Genomic DNA, 14,724 nt, shown 5'->3' with positions numbered 1-14,724 from the left:
CCTGCGCCAACGCCACCATGGAGGACCAGGCAGCGAGCCTTTTGGCTACGCTGAAGAAGCCCTCGGCTCCCGTCGACCGCAAATTGACGCAATTCAATAACCTCAAAAGCAGCATCAAGCATGAGCGCGTGCCCCAGGAGTGCACGCCGACCATCTTCGAATGCGTGCGCCTTGCCATCGCCGCGCAAACCTCGACGACGCTCGTGTCCACCGGCTTCTCGACCCTCGGCCATATCATCAAACGCCTGAGCCTGCAGAGCCAGACCCAGATTGTCGCCCAGCAGTCCGACCAGCTCCTGCCCATCCTCCTTGACAGGCTGGGCGATGCGCGCGAGAGCCAGCGCAATGCCGCCTCGCAGGCGCTGTCTGACATCTGGCCCTACAACCACGCCGGCGTCGAGAGCATAGTCCGCGAGGGCGCTCTGGGCGGCACCAACTCGCGCGCAAAAGAAATCGCCATGCAATGGGTCGTCAAGGTCAGTCAGCAATCAGGCGCGCGCGCGCGACCTTCCTCTGTTGTGGTGTTACAAACACGCTGACCCCGCATAGATGCACGCTAGCGACAACCTCCCGTTCAAGAGCTTCGTTCCGTACCTGGTGGCAAACTTGGAAGATCCCGACGGCATGGTCAGAGAGACTGCGAAGTCAGCCGTCGTGGAATTGTTCAGGTGCGCTGGCACGCAGCAGGGTCGCACGAGAAAATTTGCTGACACGAATATGCAGGAACGCGCCCGATCACGCGAAGAACGACCTCAAGAAAAAAATGAACAGCCACAACGTGCGGAAGACGATCACAAATTACATCATATCCAATCTTGGCCTTCCGGGAGCGACCGACGTGGATACCAAGCCAGCCATGGTCTCCGTCCCCACCCTGCCTGTCCTGCCGTCGGAGGCCAGGGCCGAAAGCGTAGGCCCGGAGTCGCGGCCGCCGCCTGCTGAGACGATTTCCATGGAGCCCCTGTACGTGTACGGCCACCGGGAGCTGGAAGATATGTTCAGAGACATGCACCAGCATTTCGAAGGGAGGGAGTCGGAACACAACTGGCTGCCCAGAGAAAAGGCTGTCCTGAAGATGCGTCGAATGCTCAAGGGAAATGCGCCAACAGACCACGAGTCTGTATTCATCGCGGGAGTCTTAAGCTTGCGGGACGGCATTCTGAAGGTCGCCAATTCCCTGAGAACGACTCACGCCAGCAACGGATGCCAGCTAGTGCAAGAGCTCGCACGGACGTTGGGCCCTGCTATTGATCCCATGGTGGAGATCATGCTGCAAAACTTCATCAAGATGTGCGCCAATACCAAGAGCATTGCGGCACAGAATGGCAATGCGACGGTGGATACTATCTTCGCATATGCTACATACACGAACAGAATGATGCAGCACGTTGCTTTTGCTTGTACGGACAAGAACGTCCAGCCACGCCAATTCTCAGCGGGCTGGTTGAAGACATTGCTTCAGAAGAACGTTTCACACAAATCTCACTTTGAGCATGCTGGAGGCCTGGACTCTGCGATCAACAGCATGAAGAAGGGTCTTGTGGATGCCAACCCAAAGGTCCGCGAAAACTTCAGGGCGACTTACTGGGCTTTCGCCAAGATGTGGCCCGACAGGGCTGAAGGTATCATGGAAACCCTGGATGCAAAGGCGCAATCACTACTTCAGAAGGATCCGAACAATCCCAATGCCACGGGCGGCTCAGCCAGCGGCAAGGGCCCGGTCTCGAAGCTCAAATCGCAAGCATCTCGCTCGTCTCTGAAAGATACAATTGCTGCGCAGAGGAAAGCTGCTCTCGCGGCAAAGAAGATGCCCGAACGTCCAAGCTCTGCGCAAGCCAACCTTTCCCCCGTCAAGCCTACCGCTACAGACCGCCCTGCTGGCTCTCTCTCAAAGTCCGTGCACGGACGGCCGCCCTCTGCGTTATCAACCTCCTCCAGAAATGCCGGAAGCGAGAAGACATCCTCCGCTAGCGGAGGTGGTGGCCTGATGTCGAAGCCTGTTCGCCGGCCTCGTATGGTACCTCGTCCCCAAACCGCGGACCCGTATGCTTCTAGGAACAGGAACATCGAGCGTGCAGAGACGCCATCTATGAGTCCAGTTGGTAGCCCCGAGAGGGGCACAACTAAGAAAGCCAGCACTTTGAAGGGTAGGCCTCGCGCGCCATCTAACAAGAACAGCCCCATCGCCAGCCCGCCAAGACCTAAGTCTCGCTTGGAAGCTATGCACCGAAAGTCTCCAAGCCTAGACAGTGTGGCTGCAAGCCCCTCCAAGGCGGAGGACCTAACCATGGTTATGCCGTTTAGGCAGCGGCCTTCGCTGGACCACGCCATGACCGCGGACGGTAGACTTGGCCACAACGATGATGATAGTTTCACGATGGTAATCCCTAAAGTCAATTTCTCTCGATCTGAAAATCAAAGATTCTCCCCACACGCGACCCCATCCAAGATCCCTTCACCACGGCCACTTTCCTTGTCAGCAAGCCTTGGTGTCAGTTCTCCAGAGCTCCGCGCATTAACACAGAACAAAAACCAGAAGTCGAAGTCTCCTGAGCGTTCAATCAATGACGCTATTTCGACCGAAGAGGTCAAGGTGTACGAGGATCCTTTGGCTAGCGAATCTCAGAGGCCATCCAGCGACGAGAAGCCAGTTCTGGAGGAATTGCCCGTCAATGAGCAAAACCGTGACCGCCGTGTGAGCAGTGGGACCCCGGAAGGCGAACACGCCGAGGAAGGCCACAAGTCGAATGGCACCGAGGAGGCTGTTCAGGACAGGGCAGAGGTTCTCCGTACTCGCCGGTTGTTGGCTAGTGGTATTGAACGTATCCGGGCCAAGACACTTGATGCGCATGGATTCCGTCGTCTCCAGGATGTCGTGAAGGGAGACCTTGACATTTGGGGCGAGCAAGACCAGCGTTTCGGAGAGCTCCTCATAGCTCTGCTTGATTACCTGGAGGCGCCGGTGGATACGAAGACGCCGAACATCAAGGCTCAGAACTTGAAGACCCAGGTTCTCGGCACCATCCGGGCCATGCTCACTCTACACCGCAAGAAGTCGGGCCCTTACTACGCCCGTGCCCTCTGCTCCGTCCTCGCTTCCCGGTCTCAATGGGACACTGCCAGCCACATTACCACTGATATCGAGAAGACAGCCGAGGAAATTGTCAAGAACGGCCAGACTTCTGATCTCATCACTGGCATCCTTGAGTACCTCGATTCCGCGAACACACCTACTTCGCCTTCCTCTGCCGTATCTTCAGACCAGAGTCGCCCAGCCTCCGCTTCTCCCTCCCCGCGTACTGTCACCCTTGCTCTTCAGACCCTATCCAGCTTGTTGCAGTTATCTGCCGCGAAGAACGTAGCAGTCTCTGATGGGCAGGCCCAACAGCTGGGACGTCTGGCCGTGAAGTTCCTGGGAAGCCTCGATCCCGACGTCCGCAGAGCTGACATGGACTTCTGCGTGCAGCTGCATGAACGCCTCGGCGGTGAGCAGGACGGCGGCTTCTGGAAGGCCGTGAGCGGTGCCGACAAGGGCCATCTGAACCTGATCACGTACTATCTCGCCAGGCGCAGCAAGGCATAACGGGACTCTGGCCAAGGAAAAAGATAATTTAAAACGCAAGGATTACGGATTGGTTTTGATTCCTTTGAACTAGATACCCGCTAGGAAAGCACGGAACGGTTGAAAGGACAGGTGCGATGCACATGCAGAGGGGGGGAAAGAAAAAAGCGGGCGTTTCATTGGCGTGTCTGACTGGAAGAAGCGTTGAGCATTGCAGGAAGAAAAAGCGTTTCCGTCCAAAAGTGAAGAGAAAAAGCGACGACCAAAAGTTTCGGCGCCGTTGGCAAAGGGATTCGGTGACGATTATTCTTGCGGGCTGGCGTTTTTTTGTCTAACCTCACTCTTACGCACGCTCTCCCACACACCTCTGACGGAAAATATTTTCCTTGTCCATTCTTGGTCATTCTTTTGCCGAGTTACACTACCACTGCACACACGAGCGGGCTGGTGGCTGCGGGGTTTGTTGCTCTTTCAGTATTTCCTTGTTGCTTCCATTTTCCTTTTGGTTTCATCACCTTTTTTTCCTCCTCGGTCCCCTTAGTATACCATACCACCTTCCTTCCCTTTCTCCCGGACTTGTTTCTTGGTTCTATAGGGTGAGGTTCATAGGGGGCGTTTTGGCGGCGAATATACCTAGGCTTTGTATGGCTCAGTGGCCAATTGTGCGTTTCCCATCCTTTTTTCTCTTTTCTTCTTTCCCTTTTTCCTGTCTTGACTTTATAGGGAGTATAGTTCTTGTTTAATTCTACGACCTTTTTGTTTGGGCAATATGACTTCCGCGAATGAATGTGGTGAGCTTTGGTGGGTGGTGGATGAGGTTGAGATTGGATGCTGACGCTTTCTTCACTTTTTGTTTCGGCAGTGGGTGGACGCATGACTGCATGCCATGCCCGCTTCGCCCGTTCGGGAAGGAGGCGAGTCGGGATCTTGAAGGAATGGTTTCACCTTTTTTTTTTCTTGTTTCCCTGGTTTGGCATCACGTCAAGTTGGGGACGAGGTTCATCATTCTTCGATTACTAATCTGGGGCCGTCAAGCTCACTGGTCGATGATGATGCGATGCTGGTCCATTATTAGGGCAAGGCTGACTGCATTTTCGAAACACGGGGGGAAAGGAGGTCGAGAGGCAACCTATGGCCTTCCGTTATAACTTTTTTGCCGTCGATGCTGACGAAAGGGAAAAGAGAGAAAGAAAAGCCACAATCAGCTTACACACATACGCACAAGCCCAACCGTCACCTATAGGACAAGGAAGACGAAAGGTGAAGCGAGGGAGAGGACACGGCCAAGACCCAGGAAGGATGGGAAGTACAGGGCAATGTAAGTGACTCGCCGCCGTCGTGTCTCACGACTACTGACACACAAGTCAGCGAGACGTGTGTGCTTACATGTTGCAGCGGTTCATGCCGCGTCTGCACGTGGGCGGGCGGGCGGCGGGAGGGGGCAGATGTCACGACCGGCTTCCGGCAGATGTGGGAGATGGGAAACACGAAACGCGTGTGGTTGGAAGAAGGATGTGTGTGTGTGGGTGAGTGAGGAAAAACGCCACAGGGGGTGTGGTGGGTGTGGTGCTTGCTAGCACTGCATCTCGCTAACCCCCCCGGTCTACCCCCCTCCTTTCTTCCCCCCTCCCCGCGCCGCATGCGTGCATGCGTGGCATGGGGGGCTTGTGTGCCTGGCTGTGAACCAATAGCGAAGGGCTGTTATAGGGGGCTTGCGGCGACGGATTGGGAATGTAGGTGGAACGAGTGCCTGGGTGGGGAAGTGGAGGGTTCTGGGGTGTCTGTTTATGGGGGGGTGGTGCATGCGTTTATTGGATTGTTGCTCGCTTTGCTTAATCTTTTTCCTTTCTGTCGGCTGTCGTGGCCAGGGAGTGCTGCTTGCGCGCATGAAGAAGCATAAGCGACTCTCGACGCAATACGGGATGACGCGCAGGAAATAATGGGGGAAGGTCGAGCAGCAGCAGGAACGCGGCGCGGGATCTGAGGGTGCGGGAGACGCAGGGGCAAGGCGTTCGGGAGAGACTAGTGGATGGCCATTATTCGTGGGAATAAGAGGGTGTTTGGTGTGAAGGGTGGTAGACTTTGGTTGTTCACTGGCCGGGGACCAAGGCTTCTTCGAAGAGGCCTCACGCATGCGGGGCCGGTCGTACGTGCCTGTCTCTTGCTGCTGCGTGGCAGCGGCGTATGCAGCATCGGGATGATGCAGGTGGTGAGTGACGTCTACGAGGGGTTACCCACGAGAACACAGGTCTAGCCCGCTCGGTGCGACGGTGGCCGCGAAGTGACTGGCCGGGTAAATCAGATGTGCTGTTTGGAAGGAGGCAGAAGGACTACCCTGATGGCTTGAGGGATTAGAACAACGGCGTGCTGCGGTGCTCTGCTGGGCTTCCATATCATACGCCGAACTGCATTCATGCAGGCACCGATGGTCAGCTCAGCTTGGGAGCGAGACGGTTCTCTCTACGACGCCGGTACAGCCCCCTTCTGAAGCAGCTGGTCAAGGGCATTGATAGCGGGTAATCTTTTTGGAATACTCGAACGGAAGGGCCCCTTTACACGGACTCGGGGCAACGATCGTCAGCCGTCCGAGATGTTTCACGAAACATCGATGTTGCTATAAGTAGGAGTCCGATGGTCGCCATTTACGAGCCAATGCCCGAGGCAGCAAAATGCGGGGACAGTAGCGGCTAATATCCGAAGCTGTGAGCTATCGGTACCGGCAACCGTGGCTGCTGTCCCCGAGCGCGCGCAAGCCTCTCCCGCAGTGCTCACCCTCGATAGCGGCCGTCTCCGAGGGGCCCTGCAGATGCATGAGTTGGATCTGGATCTGGCGACGGCGGAACTTGCCCTGCCCTTGGGAGGACGAAACACTTCGGGTCAGCGGCCGTGGGTACTCCAGCCCGAACAGGACAGAGTGGTCGGCATCTCCCAGGCGGGCTCGGAGTGGAACCGATGGGTGTAGTGAGTATAGCGATGACGGCGCACGGGCGGCGGGAGATGAGCTCTGTGACAGATCCAGATCCTGCAAATTTGGAGATCCGTCGACGTTGCTGCTTGCGCAGAGAGCATTCCTGGCGACCCGCGAGAGCGGACGGGAACGGCAGCAAGACACGTGTGCAGGGGAGCAGCTGGTACGCCCTCCTGAAACACCCTCCAGACCGCGCCCAGGGCTGCCGGTTTCAAGGCCCTACGCGGCCGCAGCGACTCAGCAGCGCGGCCGGCTGCCCGGTGTGATGAGAATGAGATGGAGGCCGCCAGCTCGGCGGGCAGCCGATCACGTAAACGGGCCCGGCAGCAGCAAGCACGGCCTGGAGGGGCTATTTTTGCACCGCGGGCTGACGCTGAGTGGCCGGACCGCCGCCGCCGTGGCTGCCCTGCCGCACCAGCTAACGTTAGACGGCCATCGTGGGTTGTGCTGGCTGGCCGGCGCCTGACTCGCCGTCGTACAGACAGCCGTCAAGCGCGTGTTGCTCAGAGTCGCAGCCGCAAGCAGAAACATGCGCGGGCGGCATGCGACTACGATCGCCGGGGCGGCGCTGGGCGGGCACTGCGCGCGGCGGCCATTGGCGCGGGCAGTGCGCGTCAAGTTTCAAGATGCCCGATGGCTGCATCGCGACTGCAGCGGCAGGGTGCCATCTGCCCCTCGCTGACTGCGGCGTGGCTGCGGTTGGTGCTGCCGCTCATTCGCCCGCGTGCAGATGAGCAGGCGGAGGATTAGCTGTGCAGCGCGATAAGAACAGCCTAGGCGGGCTGGCGAGCACCAGGAGCAGCAGCGGGCGTCCATGGCCCACGCGGCACCCGCGCATGCTTACCTTATTATTATGGGGGTCGTGGGCGTGAAGGAGACGTGGGTGCTGCTGCGGACCCTGAAACTTAATACGCTTGTGGTTTAGCTAGCGGCGCGCAGCCCAGTCGTCCCCCCGGGCTCGATTACCCAGACCATCGCCATCGCTCGCTCGACGCCCTCCACACGGCTGCGAGCCTGCGACCGTACGACAACCCTCCGCCGCCGCTGAGACGGGCCCAAGCAGGCCGCACGCTTCCCCATCGCCCGCCCGCCCTGTCATGCGAGCGCCCGCAATTGCTCTCCGTCCTCCAAAAGCGGCCTCCCTTAATCCAGCCCGCCCGTAGAGCCTCTCCCTCCGCGAGCGCGCCAGCCCTCCGCGACAGGCGCAGCCCTACCGCTCCCCTGGGCCAACCCGCTCCGCCGCCCTCGCGCGACACGATCCACTCCCATACTCCCTGCTGGCCGGGCAGACGACCCTTTGCTGCACGCCGCCACCATGGAGTCCCCCGGCGCCTACCCAGACTCGCCCGGCATGGATGAGATGGACGTCATCTACCACTGCAAGGGCTGCGGCGAGGTACTTCTCCGTCGCTCAATTGGGATCCAAGAACGTCGCTAATGTCTTGCTAGATCTTGGAAGAAGGCAAGGCCTTTGAGCTAGGTATGCACGAATTCCTCACTCCCCTGACCCGCAAAGCTCCCCGCGTGGCCATCTCGTCCGGCCCCGAGACGCGCGTTCCCCCGCCGCCATGTGCGATACTGACGATGAGCCCGCAGCTGGCAACCGGTGGCACATTGACTGCTTCCGCTGCAACACCTGCGGCACGCTGCTCGACTCGGACGCGAACCTCCTGCTACTCGGCGACGGCTCCCTCATCTGCAACAATTGCACCTACAGCTGCAGCGCCTGCAACAACAAGATTGAAGATCTCGCCATTCTCACCGGCGACCAGGCCTTCTGTGCGAGCTGCTTCCGATGCCGCAACTGCAAGCGCAAGATCGAGAACCTCCGCTATGCGAGGACCTCTCAGGGCATCTTCTGCATGAGCTGTCATGAATCGCTCATGGCTCGACGGCGGAAAAAAACGAAGGCTAATCGACAACTGGCCGAAAGCAAGGCCCCGGTGGTGCTAGACAAGTCGCTTCCCGCCCTGCCTCCCGGAGCCTCGCACGCCGCGGCCAGCTCTTTCTCGCCGGACTTGGAGACACCTCCGGAAATCGAAACTCCAGACGAGCTCCCGCATCGCCCGCGCGCTGCGACGTCTGGCGCCAACGCAAATCTGCGCCGCGAAGCTTCGCCCGCGTCGGCCGACAGCCGCAATGGTAAGGTCGCGCGTGGTGGCGGTGAAATCGAAGCGCTGACAGATGTCGCAGAACCGCAAACTCTGCCCGCCAGTACCTACAGGGAGAAGAGAAGGTCGGCAATGCCTATGTCCACGAACTTCGACGACCCCGATGGGATGTTCGCAAATGTGCCTTTCGCCCTCGACCCGAACCCTGCCCCCGGTCCCTCTCCATTGGCCGACAGCAGGACGTACAATATAGAGGAGGACAAGAAGAACCAGCGGGATTACTTCAATGGCGGGAAGCCTGGCACGACGTCTCACCGCGAGCTGTTGAAAGAGAGCCGTGGTTCCTCGAGGTCTAGCTCGCAGGAGCGGAGGAGCAAGTCCACGTCGAGCCCTCACATCGCCTTCCAGGAGAAGGGCCGGGCTATGTCGGGAGACCGTGTCGACACCATGCGTCGTAGAGATGTGCCATCCGCGAACTCCTCACCTAGCGCTGGCAACGACCGGCCTCGTGCCCAGCACTCCACTTCAGCTTCTACCGCGGGGTCATTGGGTGAAGGGTTCAAGTTGCAGGAGGTGCCGAAAGACAGGAAGACGACCAGGACTCGGTCGAGGTCCGACGTCCGCTCTCCTGATGATAGCGCATCGTCAGCTCGGAAGGATCTCTCGGAGTCGAGTAACATCACCTCTCCTGTCTCGACGAACTCCAGCTACACCCCCACATCGCAGGACTACGAGCGCACGGACGAGCCGCAGCCCATGTCCGCTCCGTATTCAGCTTCGGCCATTGATCGGCCTAAGAGAGGTGATTCCCTTGGTGCGCAGCACAGGTCGAGCATGGGAGGTCATTCCTCGCCTTCTACGCCCACGGGCCCCCGAGCTGGTCATGAACGCAAAGCTTCAGCCAGCTCTGCTCTTGCTAATCGCGATCTCAACACGCTGACGCAGATGAACGGTGGTCTAACCATCTCCAAGCCCGTGGAATCACCAACTTCTAGGAGCATTATGGATGGCCCGCCTCCCCGATCCGGCTCGCGCCCAGTCGTTGGCTCCAACAACGCTGGTGAGTCGTTCACGACGCCCAGGGCTCCACCGCACCCGCCCCAGGGCAGCGGAAGCCATCGCCCGCAGGATTCGATCAGCAGCACCATCAGTGACGGATCGACGCACCCGATGTCCCCGTCGCTCCTTCGCTACAGTGCCGGTGGCGACTTTTCGGTTGATGAAGACATGGCTCGCATCTTCATGGATAACGAAGAAAATCACTCGTCAGTTCTCCGACGCGTTTCGAATGCCGTTAAACATGGCCGCAGTTTTAGTGACAGAGGATCCAGGTCATCACTTTCGCAAAAGTGGAAATCGCCACACAATGGTTCGGTGGACATCGGCAGCCCATCTTCCGCCTCCCCGGATACCAAGGATGAATCTGCTTACCTTAGAGCCCAGCTCCGCCAGGCGCAGCATCGCATTGCCGAGCTTGAGACTGACGTGAACAAGCTTAATGAATCGGCCAGCAAATCTTCTGATATGAAGCAGGTGAATTCGGAACTGAAGGAGAAGAGATCGACCATCGCTGTTTTGGATACCCAGCGCGAGGTAGTCATGCGTGAGTTGGACATCATGACCGAGCATTTGAAGGCGGCCAAGGATCAGCAGCGGCCTCTGGATCTCCAGGCATTCCAGTCCGCGTTCTTCCGCGACTTTGCTGCTGAGTTGGAGAAATTCAAGGCCAAGGTCAAGGCTGAGATAGAAGAGCTTGTCCAGAAGCGCAACGAGGTGAACGACGACATCTTCAACCTCATCAAGATGAAGGACAAGGGCTACCAGGAGTACGAGTCACTCAGCCAGAAGAACACGCAGCTGGCCGAGCTCAACAACCAGCTTGTGCAAACCATTCAGGACTTGTACAAGTCCTCTAACCGCGGCGCTAATGGCCAAGCCAACAACGCCCTTGGCATTCAGCTGAACAACGGCAAAGACAAGGACGTTTCCATTACCGAGATCCAGAAGGCCGTGCAAGAGCACCAGATGAACCAGCTCGCCGACAACATGGATGAGAGTACTGTGCTCCAGCCTAGGGTTATCCAAATCAAGCCAAAGGCGAACAAGTTCAACTGGAAGAAGGGCGGTCAAGCCGTCGCCAAGAACGTCACAAAGGGTCTCAAGGGAGCTTTCGCGTCCCAGCCGATGCACCAGCATGACGCCCTCACCGTCGGAGGAGCACCCTACGGCGCTTTGCAACCCGGTGCCACGCCATCGCTTGAGCCGTCGGCGGCCCAGAAGGCTAGTGACCGCGGTTTCGGTGGCTTCTTTGGTGGAAACCAAAAGGCCGTTCAGAAACCGATGCAGAGGCCTGTGCACAACCACAATAATAGCACGACTCAATTGTCTGCCGCGGAGGGGTTGTTTGGCTCCGATCTATCCGAGCGTTGTGAATTTGAGAAGGCTACTATTCCGAGCATTGTCCGCAGGTGTATTCAGGAGGTGGAGCTCAGAGGTATGCACGAACAAGACTTGGCTGTGACAGAAGGCGCTTTGGTGTATTAACAGATCTGCAGGTGTTGATGTTGAAGGCATCTACCGCAAGAGTGGTGGTTCCGGCCAGGTCAACCAGGTGCGCGCTGGGTTCGAGAAGGAGGCCGAGTACGACATCTCAGACCCGGATCTGGACATTCACGCTGTCACTTCTGCTCTCAAGCAGTACTTCCGCAGACTGCCTAACCCTCTGATCACGTTCGAAGTCTACGATGAGCTTTTGGCCGCTGGTGCGTTCCACCAGGACATTGAGAAGCTTGTCCCGGCCATGCGTTCGGCCATCGATAGTCTTCCGCAGCACCACAGGGACTGCCTTGAGTTCCTCGTCTTCCATCTGGCCCGTGTGATGGAACACAAGAAGGACAACCTGGTGAGTAGCTCCTACATGGATTCCGGTACAGTTTGCTGACTCGGCACAGATGACGGCCGTCAACATTGCTGTCGTTTTCGCTCCGACCGTCATGCGCCCGCAGACGATCGAGCGTGAGATGACGGACATGGGACCGCAACGCACAGCAATCCAAGCGCTTTTGGAACACAACAAGGCAATCTTCGCGCCCGAGGCCGAGGTTCCGAACCAACTGTAAAGCTGCCAACGTTGATCCGAGTCACGGCGAACGAGTCTCTTTTTCTCTTCACATTTTGCTCATGACTGGACCACACTTGGATTCGTCCCGTTGCATTGCGTTATTCTCATTCATGTAGTTATCGGCCTGCTTCGCCCCCCTTGTACAGCATGGGTCTTGTTCCTGCCCGGTTCTCATTGTTCCAGCGACTGGCGTTTCTTCCGAACAAGGTTAGCACGGCGCCTTGAACACCCACCTTTTTCTTTTATCTGCTCGTTTCTGCATGTTCATTCTCACGCTTGATGGCTCTTTGACCGCGAGCAAGGGTGCGCCTTGATTCAGTAGCGTCTCGCGATTGGTTTGGCGGGATTAGCGAAATGGCTTTGCGCAATTTGCTGTGGATATGAGCTCGTTGGTTCTTCTCCAGGATTTGATAGGCGGCGGGGGAGAGAGGGAGCGATCAATTGCTCTCCCATGCTGGTAGCGACATGACTTTTCTTCTTGTTCTTGTTACTCGGGGCATTTTGTTGTTTTGTGAGGATTTGCGTTGTCTGGAACCCACCCCAGCGCGCGGACATTGGATGCCGAAAGCCAAATAGGGTTGTTGTCGTTTGGTCGTGATGATTACCTCCTTTTTTTTTTTTTTATCAAAGTGCTGCTGAAGATGGGATGTTATCGAATCTTCATGCTTTGAAGTCTTCACACATTGGTTATTTTCGCCCTCCCTCCCTACCCTACCCTGACCCCCCCGTTTGTACAATATGCAGAGCATCTGTTCCTTGTTTGCATTTCTTTTGCAACGTCCTGATGGCTTTGTTCAATTGAGAGAGATGTTAGGGTCGTGGTCAGCGGCGGCGTTTCCCTTCCCCTCCCTTCTTCTTCCTTGTGCCTCGTGCTGTGTTCTACCATGGAGCTGCTTCATTTGGGTATTGGGGGCGCTGTGAGCGGTGTGGGAGGAGTAGTGAGTGTCTTCGTATGTCTTTGAGTTAGTCTGTGTTTAGGCAATGTGTATGGTTGTGTGCATACGTCTCCAGATTGGGTAGGGACGGACGGGCCTTGCAAGGTTGGATATCTCGAGTCGATTGTGGCAATGATAAGGTTTTTTCTACTCTTAGATTCGTGCTGCGGTTGGTTGAAGGATCTTGACGTGAATTTACTGGTGTTTGGTTTGCAGAAGTGGTAATGCAACTGATGTTGTGTGTATGTATGTATGTATGTATGTATGTACATTAGGCTCTCTCTCGCTCTCTCTCTCCGCGGAGAACAAGCGCCGCAGCGCTTAAGAGAATAAAGGGTTTACATTAAATTCATATCGTCTTCGAACGGAGAAAGGAAAAAAGATCGTGAAAAAGGCTCATTAAAACTCTTCCTCTTCCTCTTTCTCTTCGCCCCTGGGAGCCGTGAAAGCTGTCGTCATCCACCTGGGGAATCATGAGGAACAACATGTCAAAAAAAAAAAAAAAAAAAAAAAAGAGGGAGACGGACCCAAAGTCTCGCCGCCGCCCATCTTCTCACATCCGACAGGTGTTTTACCGTGTACGGACATCTCTTCCCTCTCTCTCTCCTCCCCCCTACACGAAAGCGAACTCCCGCACCTCAAACAACAGCAGCGCAAACGCCAGGATAGCCATGAGCAGCACGCACCACGCCTCGTCGCAAACAGCAGACACGTAGGCCCATAAACGCCGCCGCCCTTCCCCTTCCCCCACACCACCACCACCATTCCTCTCCCTCTCCCTTCCCCCATCACCATAATCACCACCACCATCACCATCACAAAACCCCCCCACCACCGCCTTCGACCCCTTCTCCTCCTCCTCCTCCGATGATGATGATGACGACGAACACAACCACATCCACCGCGCCCCCTCGCCCAACACGGCGACGAGGATGATGTTCGCGGCCAGCAGCTTGAGGACGATGCCGCTGCCACCGATGCCGGCGCCGGCGGCGTCGAAGTAGCCGGTGGGGTGGTAGACGGGCTTCTCGCGCTGGGCGAGGCGGGTGAGGGCGGCGAGGACGAAGAGGAGGGGGATGGTGGCGAGGCGGGGGGAGGGGGTGTAGGTGTATCTTTCTTTTTCGTGGAGGTGGTTGGGGTTGGGGGATGGGGACGGGGGGGTGCAGAGGGTTGTGGTGGTGGAGAGGGGGGAGTCGTTGTTGTTGTGCGGTGATTTATGGTGGTGGCTGGATGGCGCGGGGAGGGTGAGGGTGAGGGCGGGCGAGTGGGTGGTGGATTTCGCTGGGTGATGATCGGCCACGGCCACGGCGGCGGCGATGGCGGGCGGCGACGGGGCGCTGGGATGGTGGTCGTCCTCCTCCGGGGTGGCCGGCAGCTGTGGATGATGGCTTGAGAGGGTTTTGGTGGTGCTGCGGCGCTGCGGGATCGGTGGCTGAGGGTCCTTGGGTGGTTTTTGTTGTTGTTCGCACACGTGCCGGCCGACCATGGCGTGGAGTTGGTCGTATTTCTTCTGCCAGAGCGCGCTCTCCGCCCGCGCGTCGGCGAGCTGCTTGCTGCTGACTTGCTCCTGCCGCTTGTGCTGCGCGAGCTCTTCTTCCAACTGCGAAAGCTTGTTGTCCTTTCCGAGTCGTCGATCCGATCCCTTTTTGGGATAAGGGATGGTCTTGAGCGTCTTGCTCAGGAAGTTCGAGTGCTTGCCCATGGTTGCCGGGTGTCGGGGTTTGGCGCTGGACGGATGGGAAGCATCGGGGACGAGTGGGCTTCTCAAGAAACGGGGGGCTTTCGGTTGATTTAATTTGATTTAAGGTGGTGGTCGGAGTTTTGGCTGGGCGCAGGGTCCGTGTGCCGGTGGTTGGATCTCGGTCAGCCCAGTTGGAACAGACGTGGCTTGATCGAACATTCGACTACAAGCCCACGTCATGTAGATCTCATCCTTTGAGCGAGGCAGGATCAGAGCGCGGTGAAAATTTCGATGGACTAGAGGGCTAAAGGTTGAGAAGTGAGTGTGTTGCTCTCCTGTGTTATCG

General features: G+C 57.5%; 3 protein-coding genes across 3 annotated transcripts; 2 read left to right on the top strand and 1 right to left on the bottom strand.

The window, feature by feature from the left end:
* Nucleotides 1-17: 17 nt before the first annotated feature.
* STU1 (suppressor of tub2 mutation) lies at nt 18-3,583 on the top strand (the record flags this gene model as incomplete). The annotated part of the gene is made up of 3 exons (XM_066772370.1): nt 18-476; nt 550-668; nt 724-3,583. 3 exons carry the CDS (start codon nt 18-20, stop codon nt 3,581-3,583), a joined length of 3,438 nt encoding a protein of 1,145 aa, XP_066637649.1.
* A 4,262-nt stretch (nt 3,584-7,845) lies between these two features.
* Nucleotides 7,846-11,760, top strand: RGA2 (Rho-type gtpase-activating protein; the record flags this gene model as incomplete). Its single annotated transcript, XM_066772369.1, has 5 exons — nt 7,846-7,926; nt 7,980-8,100; nt 8,127-11,135; nt 11,197-11,543; nt 11,593-11,760. 5 exons carry the CDS (start codon nt 7,846-7,848, stop codon nt 11,758-11,760), a joined length of 3,726 nt encoding a protein of 1,241 aa, XP_066637648.1.
* A 1,336-nt stretch (nt 11,761-13,096) lies between these two features.
* Nucleotides 13,097-14,399, bottom strand: SLS55_000861 (uncharacterized protein; the record flags this gene model as incomplete). Its single annotated transcript, XM_066772368.1, has 3 exons — nt 13,097-13,146; nt 13,586-13,809; nt 14,167-14,399. 3 exons carry the CDS (start codon nt 14,397-14,399, stop codon nt 13,097-13,099), a joined length of 507 nt encoding a protein of 168 aa, XP_066637647.1.
* Nucleotides 14,400-14,724: the final 325 nt, after the last annotated feature.

This window comes from Diplodia seriata, assembly GCF_021436955.1.
Source record: "Diplodia seriata strain FDS-637 chromosome Unknown scaffold_1, whole genome shotgun sequence".
In the NCBI taxonomy this organism is placed as follows: domain Eukaryota; kingdom Fungi; phylum Ascomycota; class Dothideomycetes; order Botryosphaeriales; family Botryosphaeriaceae; genus Diplodia; species Diplodia seriata.
This window is presented reverse-complemented; position numbering and strand designations above follow the sequence as displayed.